Source organism: Gallinula chloropus, assembly GCF_964237585.1.
Source record: "Gallinula chloropus genome assembly, chromosome: 3".
NCBI classification, from domain to species: domain Eukaryota; kingdom Metazoa; phylum Chordata; class Aves; order Gruiformes; family Rallidae; genus Gallinula; species Gallinula chloropus.
Genome location: NC_140087.1, coordinates 1,043,014 through 1,065,811, shown reverse-complemented (window position 1 = coordinate 1,065,811; position 22,798 = coordinate 1,043,014). Strand labels below are relative to the sequence as shown.

The following is a 22,798-nucleotide window of genomic DNA, read 5'->3' as shown; positions in this document are numbered from 1 at the left end:
GTTAATCCAGTGGAGTGTTTTAGGCATTAATACTCTTTCTTCTTCCTTTTTTATTTGGTAGTATTTTTAAGCTTTACACACTGAACCATTTTTTAATACGGGTTGTTTCTTGAACATTTAATGACCTTTTCCTCTTGGAAATGAAACAGTTTCCTTGTTTTCTTATTAATTATCTTTGAATCTCCAGAAATAAAATTAATTATTACATTAATTTTGAATTTATATTGAACTTTGTGTTGTTACTTGTGCAGAAAAAGTTAAATGGATGCTTATGATCATATCCTTTTCTGGTAACTTTTTTCTACCTTTCATCCGATGTTACCACTTGGTAGGTTAGCCTTTCAAGGTCCTCCAGTCTTAGTTATAGTTAACCTGTTAAATATTTAAATCTTGCAGTCTTTATATTCACTTACTAGTAGATACTCACTTACTAGTAGTATCCTCTCAATAAGCAGAACTTTTATTTTATTACTCTTCAGAAGAACATATGCCAAGTAATGGGAGAGGGGACCTTGAAATTAGTCTTTGAGGGCGTATTTTGGAGAACTTTTTACAATAATCTGAGGGGGGGTTGTTGAATATGATCTGCCTTCAGACTTTTTCTAGTTGTCAGGAAATCTCAAGCTAAAAGAAGTAGCTTGACAGCAGTTGAAATGTAACATAAAGCTTTGTACAGTCATGTAAATAGCAGGTTAAATAGCAGTTGAAGGTTTTTATTTATGCAGGCAGTCATAACTAGTTACACAGGGGTTGGAGACAGAGTCCTGGTTTGCTGAGGATTCAGCACACTCAGCTGTTGCACGTTAGTTTTATTGAAGACTACAGAAGGAATCTGGAGTGGCAGAGCTGTACCACAGCAGTTGTGTTTTGATCACATAGCTTCTGGCAAAACATAGTACAAATAAATTCCTGAAATTCACAAAAATGTACCTGGAAATGTTTCTGTCTTCTTTGCAGATAATGTAGATTGTGTAGGGTGTTGGGAATGTTTTGGGGACACGATGATCTCTCGAGGTCCCTTCCAACCCCGATGGTTCTGTGAACTTTAGGCACAGAAAGGGAACGTGCTCAGTTTTCTTTCTGTTTTGCCTTTATCAAAAAGGCAGCTCATTTAATACTTCCCTGATGGGTTCAGCAAGAGCTTGTGTTTGGAACTGCTAACTGGCCGTCTTTGAAATTAATCCTGTTCCAAAGTATGTTATTCATTATGGTTTTAGCTTGGTTTCCTAATGGAGTTTACACAGGTGTGAGCCTCTTTGCCTTGTTATAACCCATGGGGTTTTGGGGGGGCTTTCCACCTGTTTTAGAAATTTGGATTAAAGAATTGACAGAGGTATGCATTAACTACAGTTTTAGTCAAATTGGTGTTTGGCAATTAGCTGTTCTTCTAGACCTGCCAGCTGATGAACAAGTATCTGTGTGCTTCTTAGAGGCGACAATCAGCCACAGCCAGAACCGACCTCTCTGAGGGAGCTGGAGGAAGTTTAGGATGTGAGTGGGAAGGGACTGGGGAGTACTAGTGAAGGAAACTTCATTGGTGGGGAGATGTGGGCTATTGGCTGCTAATGTGAATGCTAAGCAGTATCGATCTTTTTCAGAGCTAGGATGGCCTTACCACTACCATAACGTGGTTCACAGCTCTCTCCTGTATTCTGAAGGGCTTCTACAATTATATTTTTATTCTCTTTTCTTTGCCAGCTCTGAGGTACAAATTAAATTTTAGAAGTAATAGTTGAAAATGGAATAAAATTGTAATTCATGTGATATTTAATTTTACTTTTTTTTCTTTACAGGGATAACTGCATTTGGTTAGTCTGTAAACTTAAATAATTATGTAGTCAATACATTGTAATTATCAGGCATTATGTTTGGAATGTTTTTGCTTAAATATGGTTTAAATTTCTCCTACATCTGAGACAGTAAGGGTGGCATTTATCCAGGATAAGATCAGCTCTGACATATGAAGGAAGATGGTCAAGCTGGTGGAATTTTCTTCTTGTGTCTTACACTACATTTGTGGTTTTATAGCTGGCATATCACCTTATACCTGGCAGGTGTTTTTTACCTTCCATCCTCCTCCCCACCCTCTCTAGAGTTGGTTCCTTTCAGTTATAATTTGCTTTTATTATATGGCACTACTGGATACCTATGGGACATTAGGTAAAACTCCTGCATGGCAACTCACCCACCTATAGAAATTTGATCAGAAAAATACCAACCACTCCAATTAGATCATGTTTTTTAGGAAACTAATGTGTTCCTTATGATTAACAGAGCTACCAAAATATATCAAGGCTTTTTTGGTTTTTTACCCTAGGACCTGCTTGTGCTGATGTTATTAAGTCAATATGTACAATGTATTTGTGAAGCATCCACCACTGGGTTTTAAAAAAAAACCCAAAGGCAAACAGAGTGAAGTTTTCTACATGCTGCTTTGGGACTTTATGCATCAAAGCTGATTTGTCTGTAAAGTCTTTGTTTACTGTGCTTTAAGACAAAAAATATTGTCAGATGGTCAAGGCTATTTGATTGGTTTTAATTTCCACTAAAAAAATTGGGAATTGCAGGGTTCAGGTTTTCTTTGCTTGTAATTCACTACAACTATTGTAATGGCAAGCATAGTAAATAATTGGGGTACTATTGATGAAGTATATATAACCATACAAATAATTTTCAATGAAGAAAATGTATTTCAAATAACTTCTAAAAGATTGATGAATTTAGAACTGTGTATGTGTTGTGTAGAAGTTCATAAAAATATGTTTGAAGAGAGTATATAAATTGTTTCTATCTATTGATAGTATAATTAGAACTTTAAAGCAGGTATCTCTACAAATTACCTGCTGAATACTCCTGGGCTTTATGTGCCCCATCCTGCAAAGATCTCTTTCTTCTTCCAGGCACTTGTCTGCACATGCCAACATACAAGTTTAGCAAAGTGGGCAGAGAAAGTCCTTGAAGAAGCCTTTTATTTGGATTCCTGGCATTGTAAAACTGGATGATCTTAACCTGCTCCAGGAATTCATCATACTTAGGGAAGCAAACTCCTATGAAGACGTGATGGGGAGTATCCAGTGATTTATTAATCACCCCATTCCTACTCACTTTGAGTTTACTCGGGTCAATCAGCACGGCTTTGTCAGAGGATAAAACTTTCTTCTGCTAGAATGGTTTTTACATCAACATTTGATTTCAGTTTGTGTGCGTTTTTGCTCCCTTGCATGATGGGATACAGTAATTGTAATGGCTAACTGTTGTTTCTGTGTCTGTCTGTCTTCCCAGATCACTGCCAGTATTCAGGCTGTCCAAGATGTCATAATACAGAAGGATCAGAGGCTTTCCAAAGCAATGGTTCGCTCTGGCTCCTTGCATGTCACTATGTTGGTGATGCATTTGTCCAATGAAGAAGAAATTAGCATGTAGGTATTTGGTGCTAAATTACATACAAGTATTTTTGCTGGAGGGGTTCATATGAACCCTAGAAGGGGTAACTGATGCCTATTTTATGTCAGCCTTAAATTACTAACGTTACTGAACATTTAATTTATGTTGTTCTTAAAATGCCAGTCTTAGTATTAGCCATTAGCTTATTTCATGAGCTCTGAACACAGTATGTTTTTTCCCCCTTGCATTTTTCATCCAGTGTGCTGAACATATCTCATATTTGCTAAAGGAATTATTTTGTTCAGTGTTTTGATACAGGGGATATTGGACAGATTAACAGGGGAATTTTCAGAATGTCATAGTTTAGCAAGTGCTGTAAGCCGAATTAGGAATTGTCAGTGAAAGACTAATGAAATAAACCCTAGCTCCAAGCTAATGCCTCATGCAGTTATGCAGGGGGTTTTATGTCCCTAATTGAATTTATTATACTCAAAATTTAAGTACATTAGAAGAGAGGTGGCTGCTAGGCCTTATCAAAAGCTTGATTTTTACACTGCCTCGGTGATGCAGCTGACTCTCTTGATCATACAAAAGGAAGAAAAGCTGTGGAAAGGGTGTTGCAAGTCTGACTGCTCTGTACAAATCAGGTGTTCTACTGTTTGTCGTGTGCTGCACTGTCTGACAAGCCCACTTCAACTCACAGCTTCAGTGGTCAATCTGAAGATGTTCAGGCTTTTAAGTCTGTCCATACAGCTGTAATTTATGAATGTTCAGAATAATCATTTGCATGTCTAGCTGTAATTCTGACTTGAAATGAAAGCATACATTGTGTTCTGTAGTCCAGCTTTACAGAGACTGTCTCCACAGCTCCTGTTGCCCTGTGGTGCCCACATGTCCGGTGCTCTGTGTTCACACAGTGTGACTGCAGAGTGGAGATTACAGACACTCTGGTAACTCTTAACAGAGACTGTGTGAAATGCTGATTGCATACTGGCACTATAGGAACAGCTGGGAATCCTCCATTGCTTGCCTGTCAATTTTGTAGTGAATTGCTAATGAATCAGAAGTCATCAGATCATTATAATGCCGTGAAAGAGAAGCCTCACGGTTTCATCTTGCTGCAGCGAGCTCTTTCAGGGGCCCTCTGGCAGAGAAATGCATGTACTTGCTGTTGTTCTCTGCAGTGTTAGCAGGCATACTGCCCTGTACTGAATTACTTAGATAAATTAAGGAGTAAGTGCAGTGAGACATTGCTTTGGTTATGGAAACACAGTTACAAAATAATGTGTCTAATAGGCATGTGTTGAATTCCCCCCCGAAGGTTTGGCTGTTAAAGTGCAGATTGCTCATAAGAAAGTGAGAATCCAAGACAGAATCTAGGAACCATTTGGTAGTCAAAGTCTTGCTTCTCATAAGGAGCAGTATTGTGGCTAAAACCATTTAGCACACCTAAAAATAATGAGGTAATGATACATCCAAATCCATTGCCCTGCTTGTTTTTCCCACTTATTTTCCCTGATTGATACATCCTTGAGGCCTCTGCACTCTTACCTATCCTGGGAGGATGTGAGGCTCTTGCCATCTTTATCTCCAGTGGTCTGATCAAAGGGGAGAGAAACAGATACCCAGCAACAGAAATAGAAAGGAAAGCAAAGGATACTAGATCTATTGGATTCTCTTTCCTCTCCATGTGCCTTTTGTCTGCTGGAGTAGGTACACCAGCTTCCTCCTGGCCTGGTTGATGGGCAGACTGTGGTAGCACCTGAATGTCAGTGAGAACAACCACCAACTGTGTGCCTAGGATTTTTTTAAAAACTGGTTTGAAGGATGAACTTTTTTGATAAGGGACTGTGAGAGGCTGTCTCAAAGGAGGGGATTGTCCCTCTCTGCTCTGCCCTCCTGAGGCCCCAGCTGGAGTCCTGTGTCCAGGTCTGGGGCCCAATACAAGAAAGACATGGGACTGTTGGGAGAGGGGTCAGAGGAGCCACAAAGATGCTCAGAGGGCTGGAGCAGCTCCCCTACGAAGAGAGGCTGAGGGATCTGGGCTGGTTCAGCCTGGAGAAGAGAAGGCTGTAGGGGGACCTCACTGCAGCCTCCCAGTCCCTGAAGGGAGCAGAGGAACAGGAGGGGAATCAGCTTTTTAAAAGGGCAGACACTGGCAGGACAAGGGGGATGGATTAAAGCTAAAGGAGGGAAGGTTTAGATTAGATCTTAGGGGGAAGGTTTTTCCAGAGAGAGTGGTGAGGGGCTGGAAGGGGCTGCCCAGAGAGGGGGTGGGTGCCCCATCCCTGCGGGTGTTCAAGGCCAGGTTGGATGGGGCCCTGGGCAGCCTTGTGTAGCTCCAGGCCTGGAGGCCTAAGCTGTACATCAACACAAATATTCCCAAATTCAATGTCCTCTGTTACTTCTTGAACTCCTTCTCAGCTCTCACTGTCCAACTGTCACCCACACAGTTACTTATGGAGTTCTTCTCTGCTTCTCCCAGCAGAACTCCACAGTCCAGGCACCCAGGAGCTGTCCTCTAGTCAGCAGCAGCAGCTTTTCCCCAGTGATTCACCCCTTCCCTGGCCAGATGCCTCCTACAGGTGTCTAGCTCAGCTATGCTCAGGTATTCTAGACTGCATTTTCTATTATGTGGCATTCTTTTTTTTTCCTAACTGATATTTTCTGTTTAATCTTTTGTGAGAATTTGAAGAGTAAAAAGTTGAGTTTTCCTTTCTTTGCTTCGCCAATTTTTGATAACCAGGTTAATGGAAAGAAACCCAAGGTCCAGGTTGGTGAAAGAATCTGTGTATAGTATAGGGTGAGAGCAATCCCTCAGAGTGCAGCTCATCAATTGGACATTTTAAAGTCCACAGATCCTTAGGTCTGGATCCATCAAGTTACTTAGATATCTACAGTTTTTCTGCTGTGTTTGTGCAATAGTGCCTCTGTCCCTACAGAAATGAAATGTGTTGAATAGCATTTGAAGTCAAAACGTGTGGTAAGAATGTGCTAAACTTCACATTCAGTTCACCACAGAGCCCTTTGTCTGGTGCTCTAGTGCACACAGCTTTTGCCCTGAAAATGGAAGATCTGTACTCTAGGCTGCTCTTTCTAGGGAAGCCAGACCTGCCATGAGAGTTTCCTGACTGACTGGCTGTGGTCTGTCCTGGTGAATGCACTTGACATCTCCTTTTGTAGGACTCTGTCAAATCAAGAATGAGATTTCAAAAAGCACAAAGAGAGTGAGCAAACCGAGTTCTGACAGCACTCCCTTCAAGCACAGGGGTGCTGTCCATGCCAAGTGTGTGCTGTCATGGGGTCAGGTACTAGGAATCAGGATGCCTGCCTTTGCAGTAAATGCCTTCCCTACCAGACTGTAGTGTTAAATTCCTCTTGCTTGTTACCTCTCAAGACTCTGTAAATTCAACCCTTTCGTTACACATGTGAGAACAGCAAGGATTGAGTTTGGCTTTTTTTGCAAGGTTGCTTTTTCCATCAAGTAATCAGAATGAACAATTCAGAATTTTCTCAAAAGAAGCTAGATCAGTTTTAAGTGATAGTTTATTTACATCAAAGCAATATAGAAACAAACCAGGCACCCACTCCTGTAATCCTAGTTTGTGTTAAGTTAGAATTCACAGTTTAATTATTTTTTTTTCTTCCCTTTCTCCACTTTGGAGCAAAAAGCTTGTAAGTATTTTTGTTATCCCTGTGGGTTCGTTGCAGGGAGTGTAACTACTATTTGGCATCATAAATACTCTGCTTTTTACAGAATAACAAAACCAATACCACTGTTGTGTTTGTTGCTGTTGACTTCAGTGGAAATGCTTGTCCTGGTGCATTAGTCTTACAAGTAGTGAGGCTATAGATGTTATAAAGGGATTGACAGGATACAAAAATACAAAATATGCTAGAGTGAGATGACAACTGTTTTCCCTAATATTTGAGTGTGAACAGGATTGCATATAAAAGAAAAAGCAGAACTGCATCTTCAGTGTTGCTGTGCTAAACTGAGAGCACAGGATGCTGTTTGGCTTGCCCTTTCACAGACCTGGTGGGGTAGTTGAGCTGGCCAGTGAGTCCTGCAGCACGCCCTGCAGTGTGGAAACAGGAATCACTGCTCAGCTGGGGAACAGCACTTTGCACTGCTGTGTAAAATGGTTACATAGGAACTGAAGCGCTTCTGGGTTGTAGATTAAGGCCCTATTAAGGGAAACACAGTATGACTGTATCAATCCCGAACACTCTGTGGTGTAATCAGCCTGGGCTAGGCTTCCGTGAAATGCATCGTTCTCATCACAAGTCCATGTCTTACTCACAGCGGAGGCCTGTGTAGAGTTGTCATTGTAGCGGCGGAACAAACTCCCTCAGCAGTCTCGGCTGTCAGCCCCTCCCGTGCCAGTTCCGAGCCCGGCGCTGCCACCGGGTGCGAGTGAGGGCAGCGCCCGCGCAGGAACCTCGGGCTCGGGTTCCTTCCAGACTGAAACGCCACGAGCATGGGAGGAGGGATCTGGTAAAAGGCACAGAGACGTTTTACACAGCTCTTGTTTAGCATGGGAGTCACTTCCAGGCACAATAAGTATTTTGTGTAATCACACACGTACCAAATGCAGCTCATTAAAGGGGTTACTGAAAGGTTTCCAGGTTTGCTTGGCTCTTGTTCCGTGTGGATTATGTGTGCATGCTGCTTACCTTGTGAAGAAACTAAGCATCACTTTAGATAGTGGTGCTTCTAGTAACAGGTCTCAGTGAGTTGAATAGTCATTTCCATGTCATTTGATCATACACCTATAATGTCACTAATGTCTTTTGATAGTGTAAAGGAACACTCTAGTAACTTTACATGAAGCACAATCTTAAGTGTGTTCATTTGAGCTATCAGGAGATGAAAAGTTAATTACCTTAAGAATTGAAACCCAAATGCTTCCAAGTAAGCATCTTATTTAAATGGGATGCACAGACTAATAGAGACACTGTCACCTTAATATCTGGTCAACTTGAGGACTGAGAGAAACTCTTTAAAGGTATGACCCCTGCTGCAAGTCTGCCTTCTTATTTCTGTGGGTTTGTAGCAGGGTGTGGGAACCAGTTTACCTTTATGAAATTGTAACGATACTGACTGCAGGGATGGGAAGTCCTGCAGGAGTACCTGAGTAGGTCATGAATTGGTACCAATAAAGCTTTGTGAGATTCTTGGAGTACATGATTAATACCAGTGTGAACTGTGGTAATATATTTGACTTCCACATAGATTCATTTTTTTTTTTCTTTCCTCTTGACAGAGCAGTTGGTGCTCTTTCAGACAGCAAGCCTTTTGTAGAAGGTCTCCTGAAAGGAAAAACTCTGGATTTGTCTTTTCAAGGAATTGATCACTTCAAAAATGAAGTTGGATTTGTGAAGTTGGCTGAAAATGACCATACAGCTATACTAACGGAGATAGCAGGTACGACTTCTCAATCTAATTAAAAGTGCTTTAAAGACTTTGACAACCTAGATGAGAATGGAGCAGAAAGGTAAGTTGGTAGTAGTTTAGTCAAAGTTAATTTACCTTTAACAACTACAAAGGCTACATGACACATTTCCCAGCACAGTTCAAATGAATTACAGACAGTACTCTCCTGTGATACATTTTTATTTAGTATAGGTAAAAAATGTGGTGCAGGTTTGTAGATGGATATAAAGACTCACACTCTGCCTTGTCAAAAACTGTCTGTCCAAATACTGTATGCTGTTCCTCAGCTGATACTTGTACTGCTTCTGATCTCTGTATCCATGCTCACTGATTTCAAGAGTGGTGTTTTCAATGCAACTCACCTGACTTTCGTTTGTGTTCGTGGTGAGTAGAGCACTAAGAGACAGGGACTTTGGCTCTTCTGCCGTGGTCTGGGCAGTCTGAGTTTTGTGTTTCTTGTGCATTATCCATACCCCTCCTAAATCTCAGAGAATTAACTGTAACTTAACCACTCCCACACACGTAAGTGCATGTACACACACAGACATACACATGTATATGTACTTTATACATATGCTTCCATATATGTATAAAGTAAAATATAGACTTTCTCTGTACCCCTGGAGGATAAGGGGAGTTCAGGAGAAGGACATGGCTCATCTCCCAGAGGAATGGATATGGATTCCATGCTGCTTTATCTTGATTTTTTTTTTTGAGGAGTTGTGGAAGCAGTCTGTGGCTTCTTGGACGTTAATTACCTGCCTTTAGCAATTAGGAAGTTACTGAACGATGTGGCAGGTACGTGCTACTAGGCATGTGCACCCACGTGTCCGCTTCAAGAGCAAAAATCTTGGTTCTGTCTTAGCAGTGGAGCTGAGACCACTGCCTTTGTCCAGTCAGCTAAAATGCATCCAAAGGTACAGGTGAAGTTGGTAGGAACACACAAATTGGAAGTAGTGTATCAGCTGAGAAACAGCAGCCAGTACCTCGACCAAAACAAAGTAGAGTGGAGTTTTTATCTATGAGTCTGTACTTAAACTATGTTGTTTACAGATACTAAATACAAATTCTCAGAGAACAGTACTGTCTGTAATTCACTGGTGTCCTTTAAAACTATCTTGGCAATTCCAACTATTCCTTGGAAAGAGTCTCTTAAAAGAGTTTTTCAGTATTGATGAATTATCTTTTGTGCTCTGAGGAATGTGAGGTCACACCATTTTCTAACAGTGCAATAGCCCATATAGGACAGAGTAGCAGAGACTCCTGCTGTCACACTGCCTCTTTGCAGAGCAGTACAGTGGAAAAATGGAGTAAGTCTTTACTAAGACAGTGCTTTCTCTAGCAATTAGTTTTAGTTTCTGAAGTGCCTTTCCAATTTCTTGTTAAATTTTAAAGAAAGGTTGAAGACCGAGCTTTGCAGCTTACCAGACTGCTTAAGCTGTTGTGGGGCAATGCTTTATTATCTAGCAGTGCTCGAGAGAAAAGCATTTCTAATATTCAGTATGGTAGAAATTGAACAGTACTTACAGTCCCAGAGAGCCTTCAGTTGTCAAATAATCCTGTAATTATTTCAAAGACTGAATCTACCAAGTATTTCTCCAGTCCTTTGGACAATAGGCTTCCTCATCCTTGCTTTTGAGTTTGTCTTTAGCTTTCTTTGAAAGGTGACAGGGTACTGTATGTATGCTGCTTTACAGACAGTGAGATAATCCATAAACTGAGTTTGCTTTCAGTGCCTCTTGTGAAAGAGATGGATGGTTTCTGTTAGCGACAGTAGCTTTTGATTTTGAGAAGTTTGTATTTAACTATTAAAAACTCCAAACTAATTGAAGCTGCTAACATGGAGATCCAAATATCTGAGAGCTACAGGAAGTAAAGGAGGTTGTTGTAAGTGATTTTCAACATATCTGAGGCTAGTGACCCAGGATTGGACAAGTAAAAGAGAAGATCAGATTTTGACCTTTGTTTTCCAGTTTGACAGTCCTTCTAGTAGACAAATTCACAGTACAGCCAAATTCAGCAGACAAGCATGCCTGTGTTTCCCTTGTTAAGCCTCCCTCCTGATGCTCACTGGTGAGCATTCTTTGCCTGTGTTAGAGCTACAGCTGTACGTTGTTAGCACTTACACTGCTGTTCAGTAAACTCAACACTGTTGTTTAGTAAAACTGTTTCTTATTTCAGTGCTCGATTTTGTCAAACCAAACAATCATTTCTTGGCCTTAGGCCTGTCTTTCGGGCTCTAGAGTGATGTTTGTTCCACCTGCTTTTAGTTCTGAAGCAGAGTAGGGAGCTGAATATTACCAGAGTGGAATGGTAGAATCACTGAAAACCTGTAATGGGTATGATGTCAGAACCTGTAATGGGTATGACATCAGAATGTGCTGTTTAACATACCTGTAACTGCTGAATTGCTGCTGTCTTCAGAGTATCTTTTTGAGCCTTAGAAGTACTAAATATCATTTCATAACAGGTAATCTGTAATTGAGGAAAGAAAATTCAAGTTTTGTATTGACTCCTGTGCCAGAAATAACGTTTTTAGGTCTGTAATTGTGTAACACTGAAGATTGTACAAATGTGTTTCCAAAGTTACCTGAGTTACATATTAAATAAGTGGAGAGGCAGGGTAAGAGTAGGAAGAAAGTGAATACAATAAATAGTTTCTACACATGTCTTTGTTGGACTAAATTGCAAAGAACTTAAAATAAGTAATCTGATAAAAATAGGTAATTTCTTATTACACAGATAATAATACTTTCTTATTATTGCTGTCCCTCAGGGCAGTGCAATTTGCAATATGAAATATTATTAACCAGAAGAATCCAGGTGACCTCTTTAGAACCGATGAGGTAAACAAGAGAGTCACTAGGATTCTCCCCTCACCCCTGAGCATATCACGTGTAACTCCTTTAGTACCAGTACTCTCACAGGCTTAACTGCAGCGCAGTTTGGTCTGGATGCAGTTGTTACAGAACATAAGCAGAGGGTGCTCTAAGGGCCAAACTTCCTAGTGAAGGTGTTGAATTTTGGGAAAAGACAACATAATACTTGCTGGGCTGTTCTTGACACAGTAAATACACCTTCATTTGTAAAGAATCATACTAGCAGAGACATGCCATTGAGTTGATTTCCTGTGATACGTTTTATATATTGATTCAAACCAGACTGTGCCCAAACCATGCTCAGTGTTCCTGCTCCGTGGATTGTATCCTGAATACACAACTGTAGAGAGGCAGCTGCAAGGGAAAACAGAAGCTCTTCTCAATAATTCATTCAAAGCTATTTGCATCATGTAACTTCTACAAGGAATCACAGAATGGCAGGGGTTGGAAGGGACCAGGAGAGCTCATGGGGTCCAACCCCCCTGCCAAAGCAGCTCCCCAGCTCATATTGCACAGGGCGGCGTCCAGACGGGGCTGGAATCTCTCCAGAGATGGAGACTCCACACCCCCTGGGCAGCCTGTCCCAGGGCTCCCTCACCCTCACTGGGGAAAAGTTCTTCCACATGTTGGTGTGGAACTCCCTGTGCTCCAACTTGCAGCCACTGCCCCTTGTCCTGTCCCCACAGACCACTGTGCTAAGGTGTTATGATAGAAGTTTGAGGAGTATTTTAATCACTGTTTGTCCAAGTCTTTTTAGAAACCCTGAGCTAAATGTGACATAGACACAGTGATTTTTAATAAACCTTAATTTCTTGTACTTTGCTACACTACAGAATATTTGATGTACTGAGCGAATTTAGGAAAAATGAGTTGTATAGCTTTGTTTTTAAACTTGATAATTATATTGTAAATGGTATTTGAAGCTGATAAAAGTAAGTGAATCCTGTTTCCTACCCACAAGATTTGCAGATTTTGGTTTCGTGGATGGAATGGTGCATGTTATGGTCTAACCATGAGGGGGAGCTTGTATTTCATGAATAAGAAAGTTACTTTTGTTTATACAAATGACTGTTTCATGTGCTTTTGGTCCTGTGTTCTTAAGAAATGTTGATTTGTTGGGTTAAATATTTTAATACAGTTAGGACTGCACTAGACAGATGTGCAGTATGCCTAACTAATAATTTCCTGTAGTTTTATATAAATAACATTTAATCTAATCTCAGTAAATCACTTGTCCTAATAATCCATACTAGACAAAAAGAAAAGGAAAGTAAGTTACACTGCCCATCCTCTTCTCTAGGTACGTTACAGCTTCACTCCAGGACAGGCTGGCATTGCCACCATACCAACGCAGTCCAGCCCCTTCTGTTGTGCTGGGGAGTTGTGTAGCTACAAATATTGAATTCAGCTGTGGTTAAATTAACTTTTTTTTTTTAGCTTTGCCAGTTATTAACCTAATTGGTTTGCCAGTGGGGCACATTAATTGTATGGCTACATGGCTGTTGGCACAAAAAGATAGGAGCAGTGGCAGGCACGGGGCTGGAGAGGAACAGTCTGTTTTGGCAAGGGTGGTGGTTTATGAGCTTCTGTAAAGATTATGAAACCATGCATTTAGCATCTATTTTAGGGTGATTTAAATTGCCCTGACTTCAGAGAGCCTGGGGAAAGAGTTTAATTCAGTTAATTTGGTTCACTTTAGTTCCAGATGGCTGAAGCTGAGATAAATGAATTTTGCCTCTTGTCAGTTACTCGTAAGTCATTTCACATGATGAAAAATTTGAGAACTGAAAACTGTTGTAATTTTCCATTAAAACAGCTGATTTGTACAAAGTGAACAAAAAGCTGCTAGTCTGAATCTGTACCAGTCACACTGAAAACATACTGCTATGACAGGCTAGATTTTCTCTGAGTGCACGTGCCATTTGTTGCTGTTCCGATGCGTGCGGCAGAACTGCACTGACCTGCATGGAAACTTGGCTCCTCCACAGCAGGAAGAAAAGCAGGCTCTAGAGCTGGAAGTGGCAGTGTTTTGCTGTCTCAGGAATACAATGATCTTTGTCACCAAATATAAGTATATGCTGTATGGTGTGATGACTGTAACCAACAGAACATCCCCCCCATCCCACCCCCCAGTGCTGTTTCAGTTGGTTTTATTACAAGAGCAGAGACCCTGACAAGAAGGATGGATTCCAATGGACCTGAGCACTGTTCATGCCTGTTGATACTCCGTAGTTGTCTGCATGCAACCTTTTTAACTCTGCTGTGCTCTGCATGACAGTTTTCTCTTCAGTTCAGACCCCCTGACTAGATGAATGCTGACAACAGGGGCAAACCTTTCAGTGAGAACAAACAATTGCTCTTCAGGCCAATTAGTTTTGTAAGACTGTAATAGTTATTAAATACAGTTTGCTCTGGAGCCCAACATTTTCTCAGTTGCCTGGGGATAGTAAATGCTGTGCTACCACCAAGTGTCGTAGCTCACCCTTTTTGTGTGTCACGTCACAAGCAGAGGTGGCTAACGTGGGTAGGTATGCAAGAGCTGTAGGCTGGGACAGGAGCCTCTATTGCAGTGCCTTTCCTGCCCTTTGACTCTGCTGCTCTTCACACTGGCTTTTAACATTCTGAACAGCTGTGTGGAAGGAGTCAGGAAGAATCTTTGCAGTTTGCTCAGAAAAATTTGGCTGTATAATGGCATTTTCAGCAAGTACAGAGAGGGCAGATACAAGGGGGAAAATAAGGGTTAAATAGATAGGAAGTTGGAGTAGCAGGAATAAGTAAAGAATCTGTTTTTAAAGCAAGGAGAAAATCTTATTGGACAATTTTGGCATTTACAGACCAGGTTGGCTGTAATTTGCAGTTGTGTAGGCAGGTGGACATGGAGAAAAGTTCTAAGTGTTGCAAAGAATTTATTCAATTGGCAGGGAGACTGAAACATCTTCAGTTTGTCACAGTACTCTATCTTTGCATCTTGATGTTTACTGTGTTTTTATTATCACTGTAGTTATGTATGTGAAATATAGAAAACAATTTAACCATGTGCATGCCTGGCTCTGAATCTCCCATGCAATTTTTCCTTGATTCTTTAAGATGTTTTTGACTGTTAACATCCCTCTGTACAGAGCACATATGATGATCTCCTTAAAAGCCCCTGAGCACAGCTGTATTAATGAAACTTGACATGCTGTGCACTATGGAAATCATCTTCATTCTTCCAAAAGACCCATTAGTGTTCTCCATGTTTGCTCCTTCATGCTAAAGATGTAAAGAATGGTTCTCTGAAAGCAAGGGTGGCAGACACTTAGGTTTTGAATTGCATTTCACTTCATACTGTGCTCCCAAGCACTGAATAACTCTGATGAATACCTCATTAAAATGAAGCAATAAAATATGGGGGGGTTGTGATTTGAAATAAGGTACTCTCACCTGCTACTTTTTGTGGTCATGAGAAAGTTTTAGGAGGCATTAGAAAGCACTGGAGTGGATTGCAGTCACTGAAAGAAGCGAGTCCCATCAAGAAGCCCTGCCTGCATTTCTCCTTGAGCCTGCACACGATCGCTGCCTGTCTGCAAGGCTTGCCTTGGCTGGGCAGCTCTGCACACAGTGGGGGTTGCTTTGTCCAGCTGCTGCTTGCATCCTACCTCATGACTGAACACGTCTTTATATATGTGTGTGGTGATGGAGGGAAACAACAACCCCTGTGTACTGCTGATCGGTGTTTGAAGTAACCATACAGCCCACTGATACGTGGTGGGGTGTGGTACAGTGACAGCTCACTCTAGAAAAGCCTAAGTAATATGTAGCCAAGAACTACTGGAAGAACCATTAAGCTACTGGCTTGACTTTGGTTGTGGCATGGTGTAAAGCTGTCTATTTACAGAGAAATGCTAGTACTGATGGAGAGAGAGGGAAAAAAAGCTTCTTTTCACATGGAGAGATGAGAAGCAAGGCATTTGCTTTCCTTGCAACCTGGAGATAAAGAACACCAGCACACAAGCTAGTGACTGACCCTCCTGTAGCCACCATTTCTCTTTCTCAGAGACTGGGGATTGCTGAGGTGTGCAGGGGTCAGTAATTTTTGTCAGGCAGCAGCCAGGGATGTTCCTCAGGCTGATGCTACCCTTTGTAGTGCTCTCAGTGGTAGGATGGTAGAGAGTTTGGTGCTTCGTGCAGCCTTTGGTTCTATAGTCCAAGCATAACATGATACCTAAAATATTTTTCTAAATTTCTGGTGGGCTCCTCTGGTGACACACAGTTGAGGTTGGTATTAGCAGCTGAAATGGGCGGCTTTGAGTTCTTCATTGGCTGGGAAATAAGATGTCATAAGGCTTTGCCAAAAGCATTGTGCTTGGTGCTCTTAGGAAAGGAAGGATGATGACCAGAAGAGCTTCTTTGTAAAACCCAGCTAATAGCCAACAGAATACTCTTAAAAAGCAATTTAGACCTTGCAGAAATTATGACTTGGCATGTTAGTCATAATTTTGAGTTATCTGTGCTCAACTTGTCTTCAGATTCAAGTGAAAAGTAAAAAAACCCTAACTTTAATAAATCTACTGAATATTGTTTCTAGACTCCAAACCTATATTTGAGGGAGCATGGCTTAGAGACAAGCAGAGATTAATAGACTGGAAGAAAATATACACAGGTAGCAGTTTTCCAAATCCAATGAAATCTTGGAAGAGATGCCCGTTTCTATTATGGAATGTGGCTCACTGTGCAATTTTCCTGTGAATCACTCTGTATTGATCTGACTGTTGAATTTTTGAGTGTTTCCAGCATACAGCAGTTCTGGGCAAGTTCATTGTATCATGTTTCAAATCTTAATTACAGGGAAACAATTGTCTAATGGATCCAGCTGCATCCAGTGTAAGAGAGGCAGATGTCACTCAGTAATTTTGACATTATATAAATAAGGTACAAAATGGTATTGCAGAGTACTTCAAATTGCATGAAAGATGATCTGAAAACTGTCCAAAAATTTGTTCCAGGAAGTCACTGAGCTTTTAAAAATAGCCTTAATGTTTCTAGGGTATACTGTGAAGCTGCAGTCATTGGTCACCCTGAGACTAATAAGGGAAAATGCAGATCTTGTTTGATTTTTCAATTTAGCTGGTAATGCTGATGTCTGGGGGAAAGATGGCAGAATCTCCTTTGTTAGGAGCTGTGGGCATTGCCTGTCTATGATTCTTGTCTCTGTCCTCTCAGTTCTTTCAGGTCGGGCTATCCCCATCCTCAGCTGTAACATTTTTCTTTGCTCAGTCTTCAAATCCACTTCCATGCTGTCCCGTAAGCCCGGGACTGTCTCTTGCCCACAGCATCTGTACTTCCTTTCTCATTTCTTTTAAAACCCTTCTTGTGGCCACTTCTTCAAAGAGCTGCACGGATATGGATAGCATTACGTTATCTTTTAGCCTTCCTGTGCTCTCAGGAAAGTATTTCCCTTTGTTGGCTTCTATTTTTTTTTGGTTCCCTCATCTACTTAGATTTCTCTCTGTTTTCATTATCTTTGAAGAAGGAAACATTGTGCTAATTATGTTTATAGTCACCTTAGCCAGTAAAAGGCTTTTTGCAGCAAAACTGGGGCTCTCTGTAGTACCAGCAAGAGCGGCCAATGTCTTGAGCCTGTGATGTTTATAATAGAGTCTATGCCATGACAAAGCTGTGCGAGAAAGAAGTCTGATCACTGTGAGAACACATGTGGGGACACACATGCCCACGTGTAAATCTATTAGAACTGCAGTCTCTTTCCTAAGTTATGCCTCCTTTCCTCTGACCCAGTTTTTCAGGATGATTTTTCTTGGTTGGAGCTGCCAGGTATGAAGGAAAGACACATTTAGAAGGATAACTAGGAGCAGATACTGAGCAAAGCTGAGCACAAGATGAGGACAGGCAGGGCATGTGGCTGCCCTTCAGCACGGTAAGGTGTAGGTGCCCTGCTGTGCCTGGACACACACAGCTGTAGTGCCGTATAGTCAGTCCACCCTGGTGAAACACTGGGCTTAAAACCCTGTCATCAGGTGCACGTTGGCAAAGCACTGACACCAAGCTCTTACTGCAGCTAGGGGGATGCCCTTGGAGGTACAAATCTTCATCACATCTTAATTGCAGGGTGGGAGATAAGAGTGCTTGGCATGAGATACGATGGCAGGGAGAATCAGAGCTTTTAGGGGAGGAAAACCCTGCAATCTGCAGGACTGAGTCAGAATATCACAGGGCAGCACAAGCCTGGATTTGATAAGGCTAATCCTTTTTTGAAACATCAAAGTCAATGACTCCCCTAATTATGCATTCCAGAGTACCAAAAAAAGGAACCAGAAAATGGCTTTGGTACAGATAGTTTCAGTTGTAAATAAATGTAAGGTTTACTAGCTTGCTGACATCAGAAGGTACACAGGCTGTTGGGTGCGTGGAAATACACACACACTACCAATAAATGGCTTCCATATCTCGGTGTGAAGAAGCAGCAAACATTTCCTTGTAGCCTTCTGTTTTGCTATGTTAATCTGATGTTCAGCAGCATTTGTGTGCACAGCTGCACATTCAGCCTGAATCTGGAAATGTTCCCTGCAGATGCACAAGTAGGTAAGCTGTACTGGTGCACAGATGCATAGCTGGAGCTAGCAATATACAGCAGGCCTATAGATCCAGATACATAGATTTATAGATTTAGATACACTGATCTATACACCTATATAGCAGTTATGCTTCTGTGTACGTATGTGTGTACATGGAGCAAGGGAGGGAAAGGATGGGCACAAACTGAAATACAGGCAGTTCTGTCTGAACATCAGAGAACACAGTTTTATTTTGAGGGTGACCAAAAACTGGCACAGGTTGCCCAGGAAGGCTGGGGAGTCTCCATCCCTGGAGTGCTGGGCAACCTGCTTTAGGCGGCCCTGCTTGAGCAGGAGGGTTTGACCAGGTGACCTCCAGAGGGCCCTGCCCGCCTTACCCATCCTGGTAGGTTATCCTCAGGGTCTGTCATAGCAACATTGCCCTATTGCCACTGTGTAAATGCTTGCTAAGTTGTAATCTGGTTGTCCTTTCAGCACCCTCTGAGTTAGAAGTAAAGGCTGGGCTAATTCTTTTTCTGTAAAATGCATCAGCATCTTAGGAGTGGGGAGCAAGGGTCAAAAGAGAATTTTCAGCTGGGCCTGTTTAAGAGATGACCTTTGGGTCTTTGATTTCCTTAGCTGCTTCTTTCAAAAGTCCATCTTGAGCTGCACAGAGTGGAACCTCAGGCTGTAAATCACACGCAGCAGAGAACGAGAAGCGAATTTTTGATCTCCAGCTCCCAAATGAGCACTCTGCACTTTGTCCAGAGCTTCTCTGTGGCAGAGTGATGTGTAAACTTGTAAAATCTCTTTTAAGTGTGATTTCAAGTCACTCACTTAAATGGTTACTGCAGAAAATACAAAATGGTAAGAGTGGGGACCCTGGAATGGCGTGTTGCAGGAGCATGGGCTGGCAGGCTTGCAGAGCCAGCTTTCTTCCCTGGGCCTGCCCTGCTGTTCTTCAGCCAGCTGTGCTGTTGCTTCCCAGCATAATGCACTTTCCTCCAGGTAGGACAAAAAGGCACCAGACCTTTCTGTTACAGCTGAACTATCAAGCTAAAAAAATAACACACCCTCATTATGGTAAGGGTTGATTAAATTAATGTGATAGGACTGATTTTTTTCCCTCTCCTCTTTTGACTTTAGTTGAGGGGTGGTGTGGATCAGCTAGACATACAGCTAGTGAAAAGGTGGAAGTTGCATTTGCAAAGGAAAAAGAAATTTTGCTGTTTTTCTGTTTTTCACTAATATAAATATTCCACTTACTGGTATTATTTTTGCCATAGATTTTCACCATGTTATCAAAATGCTTTTTTTCTAAACAGCAACATAAATTTTTCATGTAAAATATTTCAGCTAAAAGAAATATGGAGCATAATTCAAAAGTTACACTGAAATTTCTTATAAAGAGAAGAAACATCACGTTGGGCAGATGAGCTGGGAAATAGTAAACTAGGTCAGTGTGGTGGAATTGCTTTGGTTTGGGCTGTAAACACATAAAAGTGTACATTGAAAACAGCAATCCAGCTTGGAAGGCAACAAACAGAAGTCATCATCATACCTGATATGTTCTCTAAAGGCAGTGCCAGGCAGCTCTCAGTTCCAGAATCCTTTGGTCTGAGTGGGAGCTTACCCAATACAGGTAATAGAACTCACCAGAGAATGTCATTTTTGAAAAGAGACAATTCTGTGACATACTCATGGGTTTTCCTCAAGTTTCCAAAACTTTAGTGAGAGTAACTCCTGAACAGTTCTAATGTCAGGCTCCTGTTTTGATAGCAAAGACAGACAGCATGGACAGATGTCTAATTGCCATTATTTTAATAAAGCCAGATTTGTGACCCATGTTAACTGCAAATGTGAGACTGTTTTCACTTGAAATAATATGTACCTTTGAAGTTAACTAGAAATCTTGCTGCCTTTTTGTACTCACCATCCTGTTTTTTCCAGGTGGCTGTGACTCACATTACAGTTGAAAGTGTATTTTTAAGCATTCTATCGTGCATAGATGTCTTTGTACCTCTACATTTTTCTCTCCCCTCAGAGACTATGAGGAAGATATTTCAAGAAAAGGGCATTTTGGCAGGAGAAGGAAGAGCTTTTAAACCACATCTGACCTTCATGAAGTTGTCAAAATCAACACAGTTACGTAAGCAGGTGAGCTCACATTTCACATAACTCAGCAGCAATCTAGAAAGTTTCATCTGGAGACAAAGGAGTGGCTTATGCTGTAGCATCCCACTTTCTATTCTGTCACCAGCTGAAGAGGTAAGACTTGAAAATACCCAGTTATTTTTTTAGAAAAAATAATTAGCCTATCTACCATATGTGCAGCAATCCTGCATTGTGTTTTAAGTTACCCCTCTTGATGTTCTCAGTACAGTAGTATCGAGGTCTGTTGTCTTTTGTGAAACCATGCAGGAGCAAAGGATGAAAGTATTTGTTCAAGATTGCAGAATTCATTTTGGGGTGTAGATTATGTGTATGCAGTTTGTTTGGACAGGTCTGTTTTGTAAGCCTGTAGGAGAAAATAAGCAAATAAAGAGTGGAATTTACATTTGGATTATGCAGAATATGCAGACTGTCAGTTCCCTTTGGTGAATATGCTGTGGTGAATTTCAGGAGTGATGAAATGCATCTTCTGTATTCTCTCTTGCAGGCAGTTATTTCTTACCTATTTATTAGATTTTTTGACAAAATACATGAATTCTATGATTCTGTGAATGCATAGAAGTAGATAATAACTGTGAAGATAAATATATAGAAGCAATACTAATGTATCTAGTTTTTCATTTCACACAGTCATATTGTATTCTTTAACATAAGCTCTATTTCCTTTTGCTGATATTATGTAGAATGTTTCACATCATCCTTTAACTTTGACCAGGAAAATAATTTTCAGGAAAAAAAATTTAAAAATAAGAATTAAAGAACATAATATAAATATTTCAAGTTTATTTTCTTTCCTTAATAGTAAGCATTTTAACAAATAATTTAAAATGTCATTAGAAATAACTAAAAATTGCTGAAGGTGCCCGTTTTAATTAAATAGTATTGTGAAATCATCGAAGGCAGTGAGATCTGAGATGCATCACGAAACTTCAAGGGCACATGTACTTGCTCTGAAACAGAAATAAGGACTTCTCCACAGGGTGTAGGTGGTATAGCTATTAAATTTGAAAGCTCACATGAACTTTTGTTTGTTTAAAGAGTTGTTTATTATACTAAAGATCCACAGCTCTTCCAGAATACCGGCTGCTTGGTAATTTAACTGTTTGGTTAAAGTATCTGAGACAATCAGGGTGGCTCTTTTGCCACTCTGGTGTTTGCTTCTTTTTATGGATGGCTGTTGGGGTTTTTTTATATTTATCTACCTTGCACAAACTATTAGCCAGGACCACACTGTCTGTGTGCTGATATTCACTGCTGCTGACAGAACCAGCTCAGTGTCATTCCAAATCAGCTTCTGGGGAATGCTTGTGGTCTTCTAAAGACAGGCTGTATAGAAAGATATGATGCACTAAAAGGACTTGAATTTTTTCTCTGCCAGTCCACTGCTGGGTATAAGCACCAGTCTTTTGTTTTTGTGTCGGTGTGTCTGTGCGTTTAGGGAGACAGTTTCATGCATTCAGTGAAAACATTCAATAAAACCATGAAACATAAAAGGAATAGTTGTTTTTAGTACATTTTAATATAATGTCTAGTTGCATTTTCAGACCATACAACAGTATGAAATACAAGAAAGGGGGAGCAGTTAAAAATTTCACAAGAAAGCACCTAAAAGAGCCAATAGAACTGAAGAAGTTTGAGTATTAACATTTTTTTAAATCTAAGTTTTCTTATGTGAAGCAATATTCTATAAGCCACTCTCCTCAGAATGACATCTACATTCCACCAAAGTTATTTTTTGGGAAAAAATATACTTGTTTTTCAAACCTTAATACAGCTACAGGCATTTTTGAAACACATACATTATGAAAAAATTGCTGATATTTACAAAGAAAAGAACAGGAGAATTCCAAATTAATAAAGACCTCGGGAAATCAGCTTTCTCCTTTGAAGGCACAGCATTCGGGTAAAAATGATAAATATAGGAAACTTGGTAACAGACATTAATAAAGGATAAACATGTGGAGACGAAGCAGGCTAGAGAAGAGCAATCTGGGTTACTGTACCCCTCTTTAGCTTCTGAGGTTAAAGAACGTATTTACCTACTCAGAAGTGGGATCAATTGGTTCTTCATGCTTAGCTGGACCATTCTGAGATCAAATGTGCCACTGAAAACTTGCCCATAATAAGGAGGTACAGTGTGCCTCTCACTGACCTTCTGGGAGGAGATGAGTGAATATAATGTACTTGCACATGTTTAGCTGCTTCCACAGTTGATGGGTTGGATGGTGAGACAACCTGGGTTAGTGTCAGTTATCTTCTCTACAAAGAACCTAATGAAACGCAGGGAAAGAGGCAACTGGAGTTTGGCACTTGGAGATGACATTTCTACTCCTGCTTCCTCCACCAGCCTGCTGCCTTGCCTCAGGCCAGTCACA

At 40.9% G+C, this 22,798-nt stretch overlaps 1 protein-coding gene across 1 annotated transcript in view; it reads left to right on the top strand.

Moving 5' to 3' along the window:
* Positions 1-22,798, top strand: part of AKAP7 (A-kinase anchoring protein 7) — an 87,032-nt gene that overhangs the window by 5,705 nt on the left and 58,529 nt on the right. The window contains exons 4-6 of the mRNA XM_084261813.1: positions 3,283-3,419; positions 8,652-8,812; positions 20,296-20,408. Coding sequence (XP_084117939.1) covers positions 3,283-3,419; positions 8,652-8,812; positions 20,296-20,408 — 411 coding nt within the window. The remainder of the gene's footprint in view (positions 1-3,282; positions 3,420-8,651; positions 8,813-20,295; positions 20,409-22,798) is intronic.